A 12,409-nucleotide genomic window follows, 5' to 3' on the forward strand; every position below is an offset into this window, starting at 1 on the left:
CTCTGGCCCCCCTCCTGGTCACTTTTCTTCACTTTCTTCAGTGGATGTTGTACCTGAAATAAGGCACTCACCCACTCTAGCGGGATGCGGTGCAAGCAAGGCCACCTTAGTTCCCACCACCACCACCTGTTCGACTAATACCAACATCTGGTTGTCTGTCTGCATGATGTAGGTAGACGAAAAGTATAAGCATCGAGTTATTCTCTCCAAAAAAGGTGTTATCATAGATGTAAGTCAAGATCGCCTCGGCACCTTGAGACAAAATCCCACAAGGCCGCCCGCCAACGAGCCCCTCAAGTTCCCATCCGGACCGCCCGTCTCACCGTCTCCGCCTCTCCGGAATCCACTCGGGAGGAATGTCACCTCACCTCGCCGGTGGCCCCTCGACCAAAACGGCATACCTATGTCTTTGTCCCTGCATGGCTGGCAAGGCTGAGAGGGAACGCAGCAGTGGCTTTTCGATGAGAAGCATCTGACAAAATATGACATGTGTTGACTTACCTAATGTACTCTACACCAGGGCCCAAAGATACTGGATCATCTAGACGTCAGCGTATGTAATACACAACAAATGGATACCTAGGGATATCAAAAATCTTGGAACTGCACAATCGGCGCGGCTGCTGATCTCGGGGAAAACAAACTACTTGTGGCTTGTGAAGATGCTAAAAAGAGCATCGCCACAACTCTCTTCTCCGCCGGCCTGACGTAAGGTATCATATGTCTACCATCAAGCATCCCGCCGTTTCCCGCCGCCCCTAACGGAACGGAACCTTTACGACGTGGACACGGTGGCCTTGGTCACCGCCACCACATCATCACTACAAACAGCGTCCTAGGAAAATCCCTTGATACGCTCAGCACAGCCATTTGATGCCTTTGCAGTGCCATACTCTCCATGACCCAATCATCTTGATGTCAATGTTGTTGATGCAGCAGTAAATCTACGCAGAGCAGGCTAACGATTTGAAAGACGCAAAATAAACCAGATTCCGAATCCCTGGGCCCCAATGAAGAATTCTAGCCTAACAAGCGTACACAATTGCCTCGTCTCTGGCCTTAAAGCTGGATGCCTCGACCAACAGTACTGACTGACCGAGCAGAGCCATCTGGACCGCCAGACCGAGGACTTTTTCCCTTCCTCCGTGTGTGTGGACCGATGCAAACATGCCCGATAGCAGCAGTGTCAGCCCATTACGCAGCTCTTTCTAAACCGTTTGTTCCCCCTAGGATATCAGATTTCGCAAGACGCCAAAGAAGGGGGGAGCCCTTGTTCTGTTGAACACCCCCCCTCGAAGCACTTGACCGGAGCTTTCGTAGACGTGGCACCCATGATTTCGTTCCCGCGTAGACGTTCCCTATTGCCATTCTTGCCATATCGTCCATGTACTTGCTCCGCTCCCGCCGTAGACACCTCCCGCAAGCTCCTTCTAGAGCTGTCGGTTCGGTGTTTAGACGTACTGCGAGAGCCACCGGATACCGTCACCGTATCCTGTTCTCAAAGTTAGCCAAACTACTCTGCACCCTTATCTGCCATGTTTCCGGGGAAAGCAAAGAAACGCACCTTGTCTGAGGACAACGGAGCACATGAAGACCTCGATAGGTCGGATTCCCTCCAGAGGCACCTTGCCCTTGCCGGTGGTCTGATACATGCCGAGCTGGTGACGGAGCTCCTCCTCCGAGATGGCGTCGGGGTGGTCAATCTTGTTGCCGAGGATGACAAAGGGCACCTTGGCCAGCTCCTCCATGGACAAGAGGGCGTCGAGCTCGGCCTTGGCCTCGGGGAACCGCTCGTGGTCCTTGGCGTCGACGAGGAAGACGATGCCGTTGACTTCGGGGAAGTAGTCCTTCCACAGGCGGCGGGCCTGCTGGTGACCGCCGAGATCGAAGGTGGTGAAGCGCACGTTGCCGATGGCGAGCTCCTCGGAAGCTAGAGGCCGGTTAGCTTTCTGGACACGTGCGCAGAGCAGAGACCCCCCATGTCACTGGGCTCTTTTTGCCGCGGAAGAGATATACTCACTGGGGTGAAGAGTAGGCTGGAGGATAGCGACACGGTCGTTCTGATCACCTTGTTAGCAGTCGTTCATACCATCCATATCGTAGCCCAAGACGATCCCATATCGGCGCATCCGACCTCCAGTAGGCTCGTGGTATCTGTCGATACGGGTAAAGCTGGCGGGTGTTGGGGCGATCATACCTTCAGCATGTGCAGGAGGGTGGTCTTTCCGGCATTGTCGAGGCCAAGGAAAAGAAGCTTGGCATGCTTGTTGAGCAAGCCGAGGCTTGAGAGGACGTCGTAGACTAGAGAAGAGAGAGAATACCAGTCAGTCTGTCATGGTCCAACCAGGGATGGATGATGGGCCACACAAGCTACGGCGAAGGCGGCGCGCAGAAGATCAACCCCAGGTGGTGGAGGGGCATCAAGCAGAGGTAGGAGATGAGGGAAAAGGCAAGATACATACACCAGTTAATAATCCACATCTTGACGACGAAGGAGCGAGATTATTGTCTGTATTGTGAGGGTGGTTCGTGGATGACGGTGGAGTCGGTAGGTTGAGGTCGGGGAGGTTTCGATGTTCGGGCTTTTGCTCCCAGGAGACAAGGCGGCGGCGGGCGTGTACGAATGGCGAGGTACCAAGGTCTGGACTGGGCGGGACGGGACTGGCTGAGCTGGGGGCCACCTTACACAGTAGGCTTGGTGGGCTACCAGGAGAGATGGGAGCTGGGTCGGAGAGTCGGGAAGAACAGCAAGACAGCAAGTGAGTGAGAGGTGGTGCGTGCTGGCTGTTCTGGCTGGCGCATTTGCTGTTGCGAATTGCAGTGTGTTGAGGTGGGTGTGCCTTAAATCTCGGGCTGCCACGTATCGGAGATGCTCCACAGATGCACCGAGTGCTGTCAACTGCGGTCTGGGAACTGGGAACCTGCAAAGAACAACGGAAAGACGCAAAATGCAACACAAAAAAAAGAGTCTGGGAGTGCGTCAGGGCGAAACGAAACTCTTTGCCATCTCCTTTAGGAAAGGCTTCACTACTTCACCAGAATGAAAGCCCGAACAGCTGTGTCAGGTGAATAAAGTCAGGCCCATATTGCCCTAGACGCTTAAGTCCTGGGGCCTTTGGTGTGAACAAACACGTAGGTAGTCAGGTTAAATGAGAAAGAACACCTTTGCGAGTGCTTAACATGATGAATTACGCCTTCTAACTGAGCCCACAACGCTTTCCCTGGGTTACATACTATTTCACTGCATATCCTCGATAAGTTAAAAGGTCACATGGCAGAGGAACAGAGTATTGGAGGTCTGCGATATCTCGCAGGAATGCAGTTGTTGATCAGGCTACCTAATGCTATGTGTTTGCTCGACAACCATACAAGCCTTCATACACGCTATTCCAGGGGGTATTCGTGCTCCAAGTCCAGATGCCGCTGGACTCCCAAAATGAGGAAAAGAAAATGAAGCGAAAGTCCATGTAGGCACAGAGCCCTCGTCCATCGAGGACGCTCCGGTATAAAAATGTGATATGTACAATCCAAGAAAATAAAGGACGTGGAAAATAGTCTCATATATGTCATGAAGTCCACTATGCCATGCACCATCCGATGCTAAACGCCGTGCGAAACAATTCTTGTGGTCTCGCTGTAAATGCAAATCAAAAACTCCGCCCAATGTAGTTGTAGGCACCTCTCTAAACAGAGAGGACGTAGTTGCCCTGGTCGATCTTGCCGGCCATGAGCAAGCCCAATTCCCTCATGCGCTCACAGCCGAGGCCGCGCTGAGGCTTGCGCTCGGGGACTTGTCCCTTACGAGCGCGGTTGCAGTACTTTTGGTAAAACTTTTCCTTACGACGCTGTCGCTTGCGCTCCAAGCCCTTAACGATGTCGATGGCGCCGCGGATATGCAGATCGTTGGCAGGAGCCTTGGAGCGACGTCCCTTGGCCATGTGGGGGAACATGGAAGGAGGACGGGGAAGAGACTTGGTAACGGTGAGACCAGGGCGAGATGCCAAGGTCTTGAAAGTAATAGCGCCGTGTCCATTGCGAGGAGAGGCGGGAGGAGACTTCAGCATCTGAGGAGCCGGGGATCTCAGGCGACGGGGGGAAGGACCGTCAAAGAGGCGGCGAGGGGAGCGGCCACGGTTCTTGGGAGCAGGAGAGGCACGACGCTTGACGGGCGGGGGAGAGTGGAAGCGCTTGGGAGGAGTGTGCTCCGCCTTCTTCTGGCGACGGCTTCGGTCGTTCTTGTGGTGCAGATCCTCCATCTTGCCGTGGAAGAACATCTCGTCATCACTGCTGTGGTGGACGGGGTTGTAGATTTCTTCCTCACCCTCGTCCTCTGGGTCCGAAGCAGGAAAGCTGGGGTCGATGTCCTGGGGAATCAACTGCAGCTTCTCGCGTCTGCGAGCGGCCAAGCAAGACATGTAAGCATCTTCCATGGGACGGTCCTCATCGAGAGTACCGCAGACGAAGTCAGTGCTGTCGGGAAGCTCAGGTGTGCCAGGGCGGATCTTGATGCGCTGAGCCCGGCCACGTCGGGCGCGGAGGCTGCTGTGAGAAGCAATGGACGAATCTGAAAGCTGCTCAGGCAGGGAAGGTCTGCGGGCGATGGGAGTGCTGTCGATGTTTTGAATGGTTGAGCGGCCGGGAGTCCACAAGCGGAGATCATCGTCTTCCTCTTCCTCCTCGGAATCGGCGAATCCGGTTTCCTCGTCCGTCTTGTAGCCATCGGAATTGTCATCCTCATCAGAAGCGTCGTCTTCATCTTCGTCCTCATCATCTTCATCCTCCTCGTCGTCGTCCTCGCAGTCATCTTCATCGTCGTCGGCGTCTTCAAGGTTGTCGAGGTCCTCATCATCGTCAATGGCGGTAGCCAAGTCCTCCTCCTCCTGCTCGGCCTCCTCTTCCGCCTCAGTAGCAAGCTTACGAATGGCGTTCTCCTTCTTCAGAGTGTCGTCAATGGTAATGCGACGTCCCTGGGATGAAAAGGCCTGACGGATCCAGTCGTCCTCGCGGGGAATGTCGCTGGCAAACTCGTGGAATTGAGACGACTCATTGTTCAAGTCGGAGGGGTTGGCGGTGATGTACTTCTTGGTGGTAGGAGACTTGACAGAGACGTCAACCTGGGGAGGAGCGAGGGTGGGTCTGGGAGACCTCGAACGGGTCTTGCGAGCTGTCGCCGGCGCAGGTGCTTCAAGTCTGGCGGCTGCCATCTCCAATCGCTGGGGAGGCGTGTTTTGCGTGGAAGCAGGACGCTGAGGGACGGGGCAGGCGAACTTGATGCAAGATCTTCGCTGAGGCTCCTGGGCAGAAGGTGCCTTGACCATGGGCTGGCTGCGGATAGGCTCAATGGGCTTGCTGGGCTTCGCCGCGCAGGCGAACTGGATGCAACGCTTCTTTGGCGCCTCCTTGGCAGGCTCGTCGTGGATGTTCAGAAGACGCATCTCGGGAAGAGGCGGGCTAGGAGTGTTGGCGCGGGACGGGCTGGTCAAGCCAGTATCGCTCGTCAAGTCGGCAGTGGAGGCCAAGCTGATGTTGCTGGCCATGGAGCGACGACGAGCAAAGAAGGACATATCCGGGCGGGCCTCGGGGTCCTCATCTTCGGAAGGGCTGTGGAGCGCCTTGGTCAAGAGAGAGGCGTTGTGGTCGAGGGTAGTGCGTCTGATAGGGTTCCGCTTGAACATGCTGGTGATGGGAGAAATGGGGAGTTGCGTTTCCGGTGGCTCATCGACGTCGGCGGACTCGTCTTCTACCATGGAGGGCATATTTGCGCAATGTGTTGACCAGGCCAGGACGTTTGACGTCGCAGCGTCGTGTTGTGTTGTTCGGTGCGTCATGGTGGAGAGGTGTGATGTTGGTCGAGGTTGGGTGCAGGGGGTGATTTCGGGCTCTCGGCTCGAGGTGTGGCGAATGGTTGATTATTCCAGGCCAAGTCGTTCAACGATGCTTCTAGCAGGCGCAACCGGTCGAAGATCGACTTCGTAAGAGCTGTTGGTAGTAGTAACAGCTGTTGTAGTAATGGCGAGATTGCTTGCGAGAAGCTTCTCCGAGTAGTGGTGGTAGTTGGTGTTGTTTTGTTGTATGGATAGGTTGATGAGAGGGGGTGCCCTCAAGAGGACGTGCAGCTGAAGATCGTCTCGAAAGACAAGTGCTGCAGATCAAGTCGTGTCCCTAGGGACCGTTGTGCTATAAGAACAGAACTGACATCTCGAGGAAAACAGTTGATGTGTGTAGTAGTGGTAGTTGCCGGGGCAGATGAGGGAGATTATAGGATGACCGGGCGTTGCCTCAATGTGAGGCGCGGTAGTGCGATGATTCAGGGTCCTTGGGGGTACGAGAATAACTAAATCGGCGTGCGCGCAGATCCCAGATGAGAAGGGCGAGCGTGAGTGTGGCCGTGGACGGGTGGGCGTGGGCACAAGGATTGGTGTGTGTTGGGCGAGCAGATGACGTCGGGCCTAGCGTGGCGCAGGGAAATGGCGAAAACAGACGGAAAGGATGGTAGACTCGTAGAGTATCCGTACCGTACGTGTGAGTGATGTGAGGGAAGGGAGAGAGAGAGGAAGGATAACGGGCGAGAGGGCGCTGGGATAGATGGTCGGACAGCGAGGAACTTTAACAGGTTCCGGGAGTATTCTTGGCAGTTGGAGGGCCAAGGTGGGATGAAATTCAGGATTTTCAGAGGCTGAGGGCTCGAGCGCTCTTGTCTCCTTTGCCGATGTGTGCGTCTGCTCCGTACGGTGGGCAGTACGGTAGAAAGGTACGGGTACCCAGTGTGGATACGTGGTCGAGTATTGAGCTGGGGGAGACCTGACTTGTTGCTGCTGGGACAGGTTCTGGGAAGACCTGGGAGGAAAGGCGACCAAATAGGTGGCGACGGGTAGAGGCCGTGACTAGGGGAGGTCAGTTGGCCAGTTTTCTTTGGTCAAGGGCAGGCAAATCCCTTTACCGCCTTGTTGGTGCTGCCGTTGCCGCGGGAGGTGTAGACGGGTGTGGGTGTGGAGCGTGGAATGTGGTGCGGGCCCTGAGAGGTGTGTATGTAGGTGGTAGGGTAGGTATTTTGTCCGTGGTGCTGGTGTGTGTGTGCCTGTGTGGTGTGGTGTGGATGCTTCTCGTTTGCTAGAAGACCCGAAAGAAGAGTTGCGGTATTACAGCTCCAGTCAGCTCAGCGCGCGACGAGGAGGTATCGGACAGCGGGAGCTTTTCGTGGAAGCAGGAGGTCGGGAGAAGCGTCTGACTGAGAGGGGAAGAAGTGGGCGCGAGGTGGCTGATTGATTGATGGACTGATGGATGATTGAGAGACCCTCCTAGAGAAAGGGAGACAGGGCGAAGAGGAGAGGAGGATATCCGTAAGTGGGCGCGCGCAGTACGCAGCATGCAGCTCAGTATGCGGTAAGAGTGGGTGGGTTGTTGACTGGGTGCGTGGGATTATGGATATCCGTCTGGCCAGGAGAGACTCGCGGGCGTTTGGTCGCGGTGATTCTCTTGGTAGTCGTTTGTGGTAGAATTGCTCGTCAATGCGTATCCGTACTCTGGCCGCGTCGTCCTGGCTGCTTTGGATTGGAGGAGAGAGGGAGAGATGGTTGTGTGTGTGGTGGTTTTCGGGGTCAGGTGGGCGAAAGGGCCGGGGTGATGGATGGCCAAGAGACTGAGAGACACAATGGCAGGCCGCAGGTTGCAGAATAAGGTGCAATTGGCGTGTGTGGTCTAAGGTGGTTTTTCGGGGTCTTTGTGTGCGTATGTGGTGTGTGGTGTATGGTGTGCGTGTTGTTTCTGCAATCTGCAATGGGAATACTCCGTGGACAGGGAAGACGACGGGTAGCTTCCTGCGAAAAGGGTATTATCCGTAGGCAGGGAGGACAAGACGCGGGGTGGATGCCAGATGGTGTGTATGTGAGGCAGTGGCAGCGGCAAGCAAAAAGAAAACCCAAGCAGCGGATGAAGCGCAAAAAGGGAAAACCACCAAAAAAAAGGGGATGATAAGATTTGGGATGTTGGACTTGGCGAGATCAAAGTAAGGTGTTTGAAGATCTTGGCGGACAGGCAGGAGCCAAGAAAGAGTGAGGCGCTGCTGCAGTGCTGCAGGCTCGCGGACTGCAAGACTGCAAGTGCGGTGCTGATTCACTCTTTCTGCCTTTTTTGCTATTCCTTGGCAAAAAGGCAGCAATTGGCAGCTGATAGTTCCTGATGAACCTGATGAAGACAACAAATTCACTGCAGATGCAAGTTCAACTCCGAGGTAGCCAGTGCATATGGTAATAGGGTTTTATTGCGATGCGTCTTTTTAATTCCCTCGGCACAAATCTCGCAGCCCTCGTTTTTCACGTTTGAAATACCTACATAGTACGGTATGCTCCGTACACACTCCAAAAAGAGTGAGCTTCGTGTTGGGTATTTTGGTAATTTTGACAATTGTTTTTTCCCCCCCAAGTGTCCAACCTCCAGAGTCCAGACATGGTTTGGTGCTGCCCCATTGCATTCTCTGGTCAACGCCCCCGGGTATGAATGAATGCTCAATGGTCCCAACTCTTTTTTTTTCTTGGTCTCTGGTCTCTCTAAAATTTTTATTCCGCAGCCTAGAAATTTTTCAATGGCGCTCGGTCCGGTCTCCCCTTGAAAAATTTCCTTCGCCTAGGTGTTTTCCGTGGAGATTCCGCCCTTCTTCGAGAATTTTTATTTATTTTCTTTGATCCCGTATGTCTCCGGGGGCCCGGGGGTGGCACGGATTGGGGAAAAAAGGAAACTCAGTGTCAAGTTCAACTTGTCAATGGGCGAGGTGGACCCCCAAAAAGAACACCGCTAGTCCGGGGACAGGCCTGTCGTTCAGGGCTCGCAGGGGCCTCTCCATTTTCTCATATCCACTGGACCGTCGGAATGAAAGAAAGGGCCAGCATCATCATCAATACCAGCGGGAGATGGAATGACGGATCGGAGTAGCGGGTGCCACACAGTGTCCAGCAACAGTATCTATGGTCTTGAACCTCTCCAAAGCGGTGATTCGGAGTGGAAACGACTTTCTCAACCTGCGCCGGCGTTGCGGGAATCTGCGGCACTTTTCTCGCCTTGCCTCGGGTACCGCGCCAAGCAAGTTCAAGCTTCGCGCCGAAAACGGAGCTAGCCGAGTGGGGCCCGGAGACCTCAGACGAAAGGAATTCCACACTGTCAGACTGTACCCTCCCATCATCTTATTGGTCAGAAATTCTGCGACGAATAACCGTCAAACACCCGATTGCCCCCATCCGTCCACCCATGCATGGTACGTACGTGAACGTACCGATTCGCAGTTATGGATACTCCGTTGCACGAATACGTACCTCATTCAACATCCCCCCAGCCCCGACGGAACTCCCTGAGTCCTGGCTTCTCAACCCACGCCGAGCACCCTGCCCCTGTCCTCCCATCGACCTTCAATCGACAATCACGACGAAAATGGCATGGCTGTGGTCCTCGTCGGCTCTCGCCCGCTGGCCAGTGCTCTCTCGAGTCTCTCCACCGCTGGTGGGTGACCATTGCTGGCCCTCCCAGTGGCTGCATCTGTCTCGTCAAAACATCCACACTTTGCTCAAATCACTCTGCTAACCGCTTTTTCAAGGCAAATACGCATAGAGGAGCACTTGCGAAATAGTCTACTCCGTAAGAATCAAAGCTGGCATCGGCAAGGGCCAAGGAAGGGGATGCAACTAAGCTAGCAGCCACGCCGGCCTCCCCTGCTAGGGCCGAAGAGGAAGAGGAAGGGAAAGGAAGAAACGGATCCCGCGCGCCATCTCGAAATCTCGCATCTGCAATTCCCTAATTGCTCAAAGCCCGCTGGCCGCTGCCCTCTGCAAAGTACAGAACACACTACCGTCTGACCAACCATCATCCTACCCACCCTCCCTGGCCTTGTCTCATTTCATCAAAAAGTGACTTGCGTCTGCCATATCTTGTTCGTATGACACGCAGGTCACCGCTGGTTCACCTGGGTCTAAGTCTCGGGAGCTAACTCTTTCTCTCCAGTCATCTTCTCAAGTTTCTTTCCGGGCCCCAAACGTCTACTGAGGTACACCGTCAAATCACCGACTCACCACTCCGCACAGTCACGGTCATCATCCGCGATCCGTCCACTCAGAGCAGAGCAGCTTTTCGAATGTCAGTCTTCAGTCTCTCCAGCGAGAGTCTCAGCGTCTTTCTCTCCCAACTAGTCAACCCCCACACCACCCCCCCTCAGGCTTTTCCTTGACACCCATACGAATAGAGCCGCCTGTGTTGCAGATGCAGCAGCAGCTGTCTTGTCTTGTCGGTGTCCTCGTGAGGCAGCCGTCGATTTTCCTTGGCCCATTTTCCACGAGTCTCATTCCATTCCTGTGTCGAGAATCCCACGCTCCAACTCGTCAATCTCCAGCTCATGCTTTCACCTTGACACATTCTCTGCCCAGCCTTCATTCATTATGCCCTGACCTACCCTGCCCTGTGGCCAGTCAAGTGACTCCAGTCTCCAGGCCCCCCAAAAGCGCCCCAAACAAACTCGTCTGTCGTTTGTTTCCATCAAGTCTTTCGCTTGGCTCCGTTCTGTTCTATTCACGGAATGCCGTTGTGTCAATAATATTATTGCCCCGTTCTTACCGAGGAAGAATACCATCAACAACATGCAACCCCAAACGCAGTGCCTTGACTCGACGTCCCTTCTATTTTTCCCCCCGTATGCCCGCAGGAGCCACTCATTGGTTTTGCGTAGAAGCAGTCCATCAAAATGAGACATTTTCCTCCTTTCCCCAGCGCTCAGTCCGACTGCAAAGACTAGCCATCCTCGTCTTTGACCTTCAGGTACACCCGCTACCCGCAAGTTGTAACCTGCACCCTCTTCGCTTACACTGCGTTTTCCTGCCTCCTCTTGAGCACTTTTAATGTACAGAGGGATATCCCTCCAGAGGAACACCAAAAGAACGCACTTGAACTATTTGCTTCCTAGTTCGCTCCATGTCACGTACAGGCAACCCGCCGCGAACATCAGACGGAATGGGGCCTTGGTGCTGGGGACAGGACCGTTAGAGCCGTCTCCGATGGCAATGTAGCTCAGGCAGCTCAGCCCTTTAGATCTCCATGCAGCCAATACGCGCTGCCAATGGCATTTACCAGCCATGGAGACGAGAGACCAAAAATACGGCGGCGGCGCCCGTTGTTGTCGTTGCGCACCATTTAGAGTGAACCCTTGGTGCCGGCCGCGCCCATCAACACCAAGAAACTGGAGCCATTGCTATAGTTGGTGGCTTCATCTTTCCCAAACCTTCGAAACAGAACAAATCTCCATCGACGCTTTTAATAGCGCTCTTTTGGTTTACATTTGTCCTTTTCCGGTTTTCTCGCACTGGGCAATGGCGGTGCAAGTTGGTTTCCCTTTCATCGTTTGATGGTGGACATGCAAGGCGCTGCTAGCTGCTTCGTCCGACAGTCGGCGGGCTGTGCTTCCACATGCAAATCCTTGTCTTTTAGCTTGTGTCGTTTTCTCTTAAGGAAGGTCGACCAATCTTGAGAAGAGGAGAAGAGACTCCTTCGTTTCCACGAGAGTGGCTACTCCTCCTGTAAGCCCACCGCCCATCATCAGAAAACAAGCTTCGATTCGACAGCCACTATCCCGGACCATTCCTTTTCCTGACTCGCCCGGCGCATCGCTGGTTGCCAAGTCTCGGGTCACTGGAGGCGCCGCCATCAACCGCCCAGGGAAACTTGTGACATTGATTATATCATAAGCCGAGCGTCCGCTGAGCTTCTCCCTGCCTGCAGCTGTTTACGTTGAAATGCAGCTGTACCTTGCCGGCGAGCCGCTGGCATGCAGGATCTCAATGCGAGAGATATCCCGTGGTCATGCGTTCCATCTTTTGTTCAATGATGCAAGCTCAGACTCAAGCTCAAGCTCAAGCTCAACTACTCAGCCTTGGAGTATTGGCATGCAGCATGACGGCAGCCAATACTCTGCGACTGCTTATTCTTCGTGCTGCGACTCCTTGGCATCGCAAGGTGCACAGCAAAGAGGTGGCCCGGCGAAGAGGAAGTGAAGGTGAAAGTGTCCAATGCGGAAACTTGCAGATGCGGCCTCTTGAGTGGATGCCCCAGACCTGCGCGGGCATCGCGAGAATGGCCCGTCCGCGCGACCCTCGTTTCCGCCCTAGACCGATTACGGCCTCTTAGCATGTCTGCATGTGTTTGAGACTTCGGGAGGCAGCACAGAGATATTTGGGTGAGAGAGGATCTCGAGGAGGTAAGAGGGCGAAGGAAGAGATCTGGCACTCGGACACCACTGCCAAGAGATCCAACGGTCTCCGAGTTGACCTCTTTGGTCCTCGCGCGACAAGACTTCATACAACGGGGCCCCGACTCCCTCTCCCAAAGCAACAAAGAAGAGAAGAGCATTTCATTTTCATACAGCAAAGTGAGGCATCGA

At 54.4% G+C, this 12,409-nt stretch overlaps 2 protein-coding genes across 2 annotated transcripts; both read right to left on the reverse strand.

The window, feature by feature from the left end:
* Positions 1-1,451: 1,451 nt before the first annotated feature.
* CPAR01_03222 (ADP-ribosylation factor family protein) lies at positions 1,452-2,852 on the reverse strand (the record flags this gene model as incomplete). The annotated part of the gene is made up of 5 exons (XM_060487509.1): positions 1,452-1,492; positions 1,565-1,930; positions 2,021-2,060; positions 2,198-2,301; positions 2,459-2,852. Coding segments are annotated over 5 exons (945 nt in total), but the record flags the coding sequence as incomplete, so codon positions are not given.
* Positions 2,853-3,683: 831 nt separating this feature from the next.
* On the reverse strand, positions 3,684-5,828 carry CPAR01_03223 (uncharacterized protein; the record flags this gene model as incomplete). The annotated part of the gene is made up of 1 exon (XM_060487510.1): positions 3,684-5,828. The coding sequence occupies one exon, from the start codon at positions 5,826-5,828 to the stop codon at positions 3,684-3,686; it is 2,145 nt and encodes a 714-aa protein (XP_060354838.1).
* Between the last annotated feature and the right edge of the window lie 6,581 nt (positions 5,829-12,409).

This window comes from Colletotrichum paranaense (genome assembly GCF_030867605.1).
Source record: "Colletotrichum paranaense strain IMI 384185 chromosome Unknown Scaffold_2.1, whole genome shotgun sequence".
Lineage (NCBI taxonomy): Eukaryota > Fungi > Ascomycota > Sordariomycetes > Glomerellales > Glomerellaceae > Colletotrichum > Colletotrichum paranaense.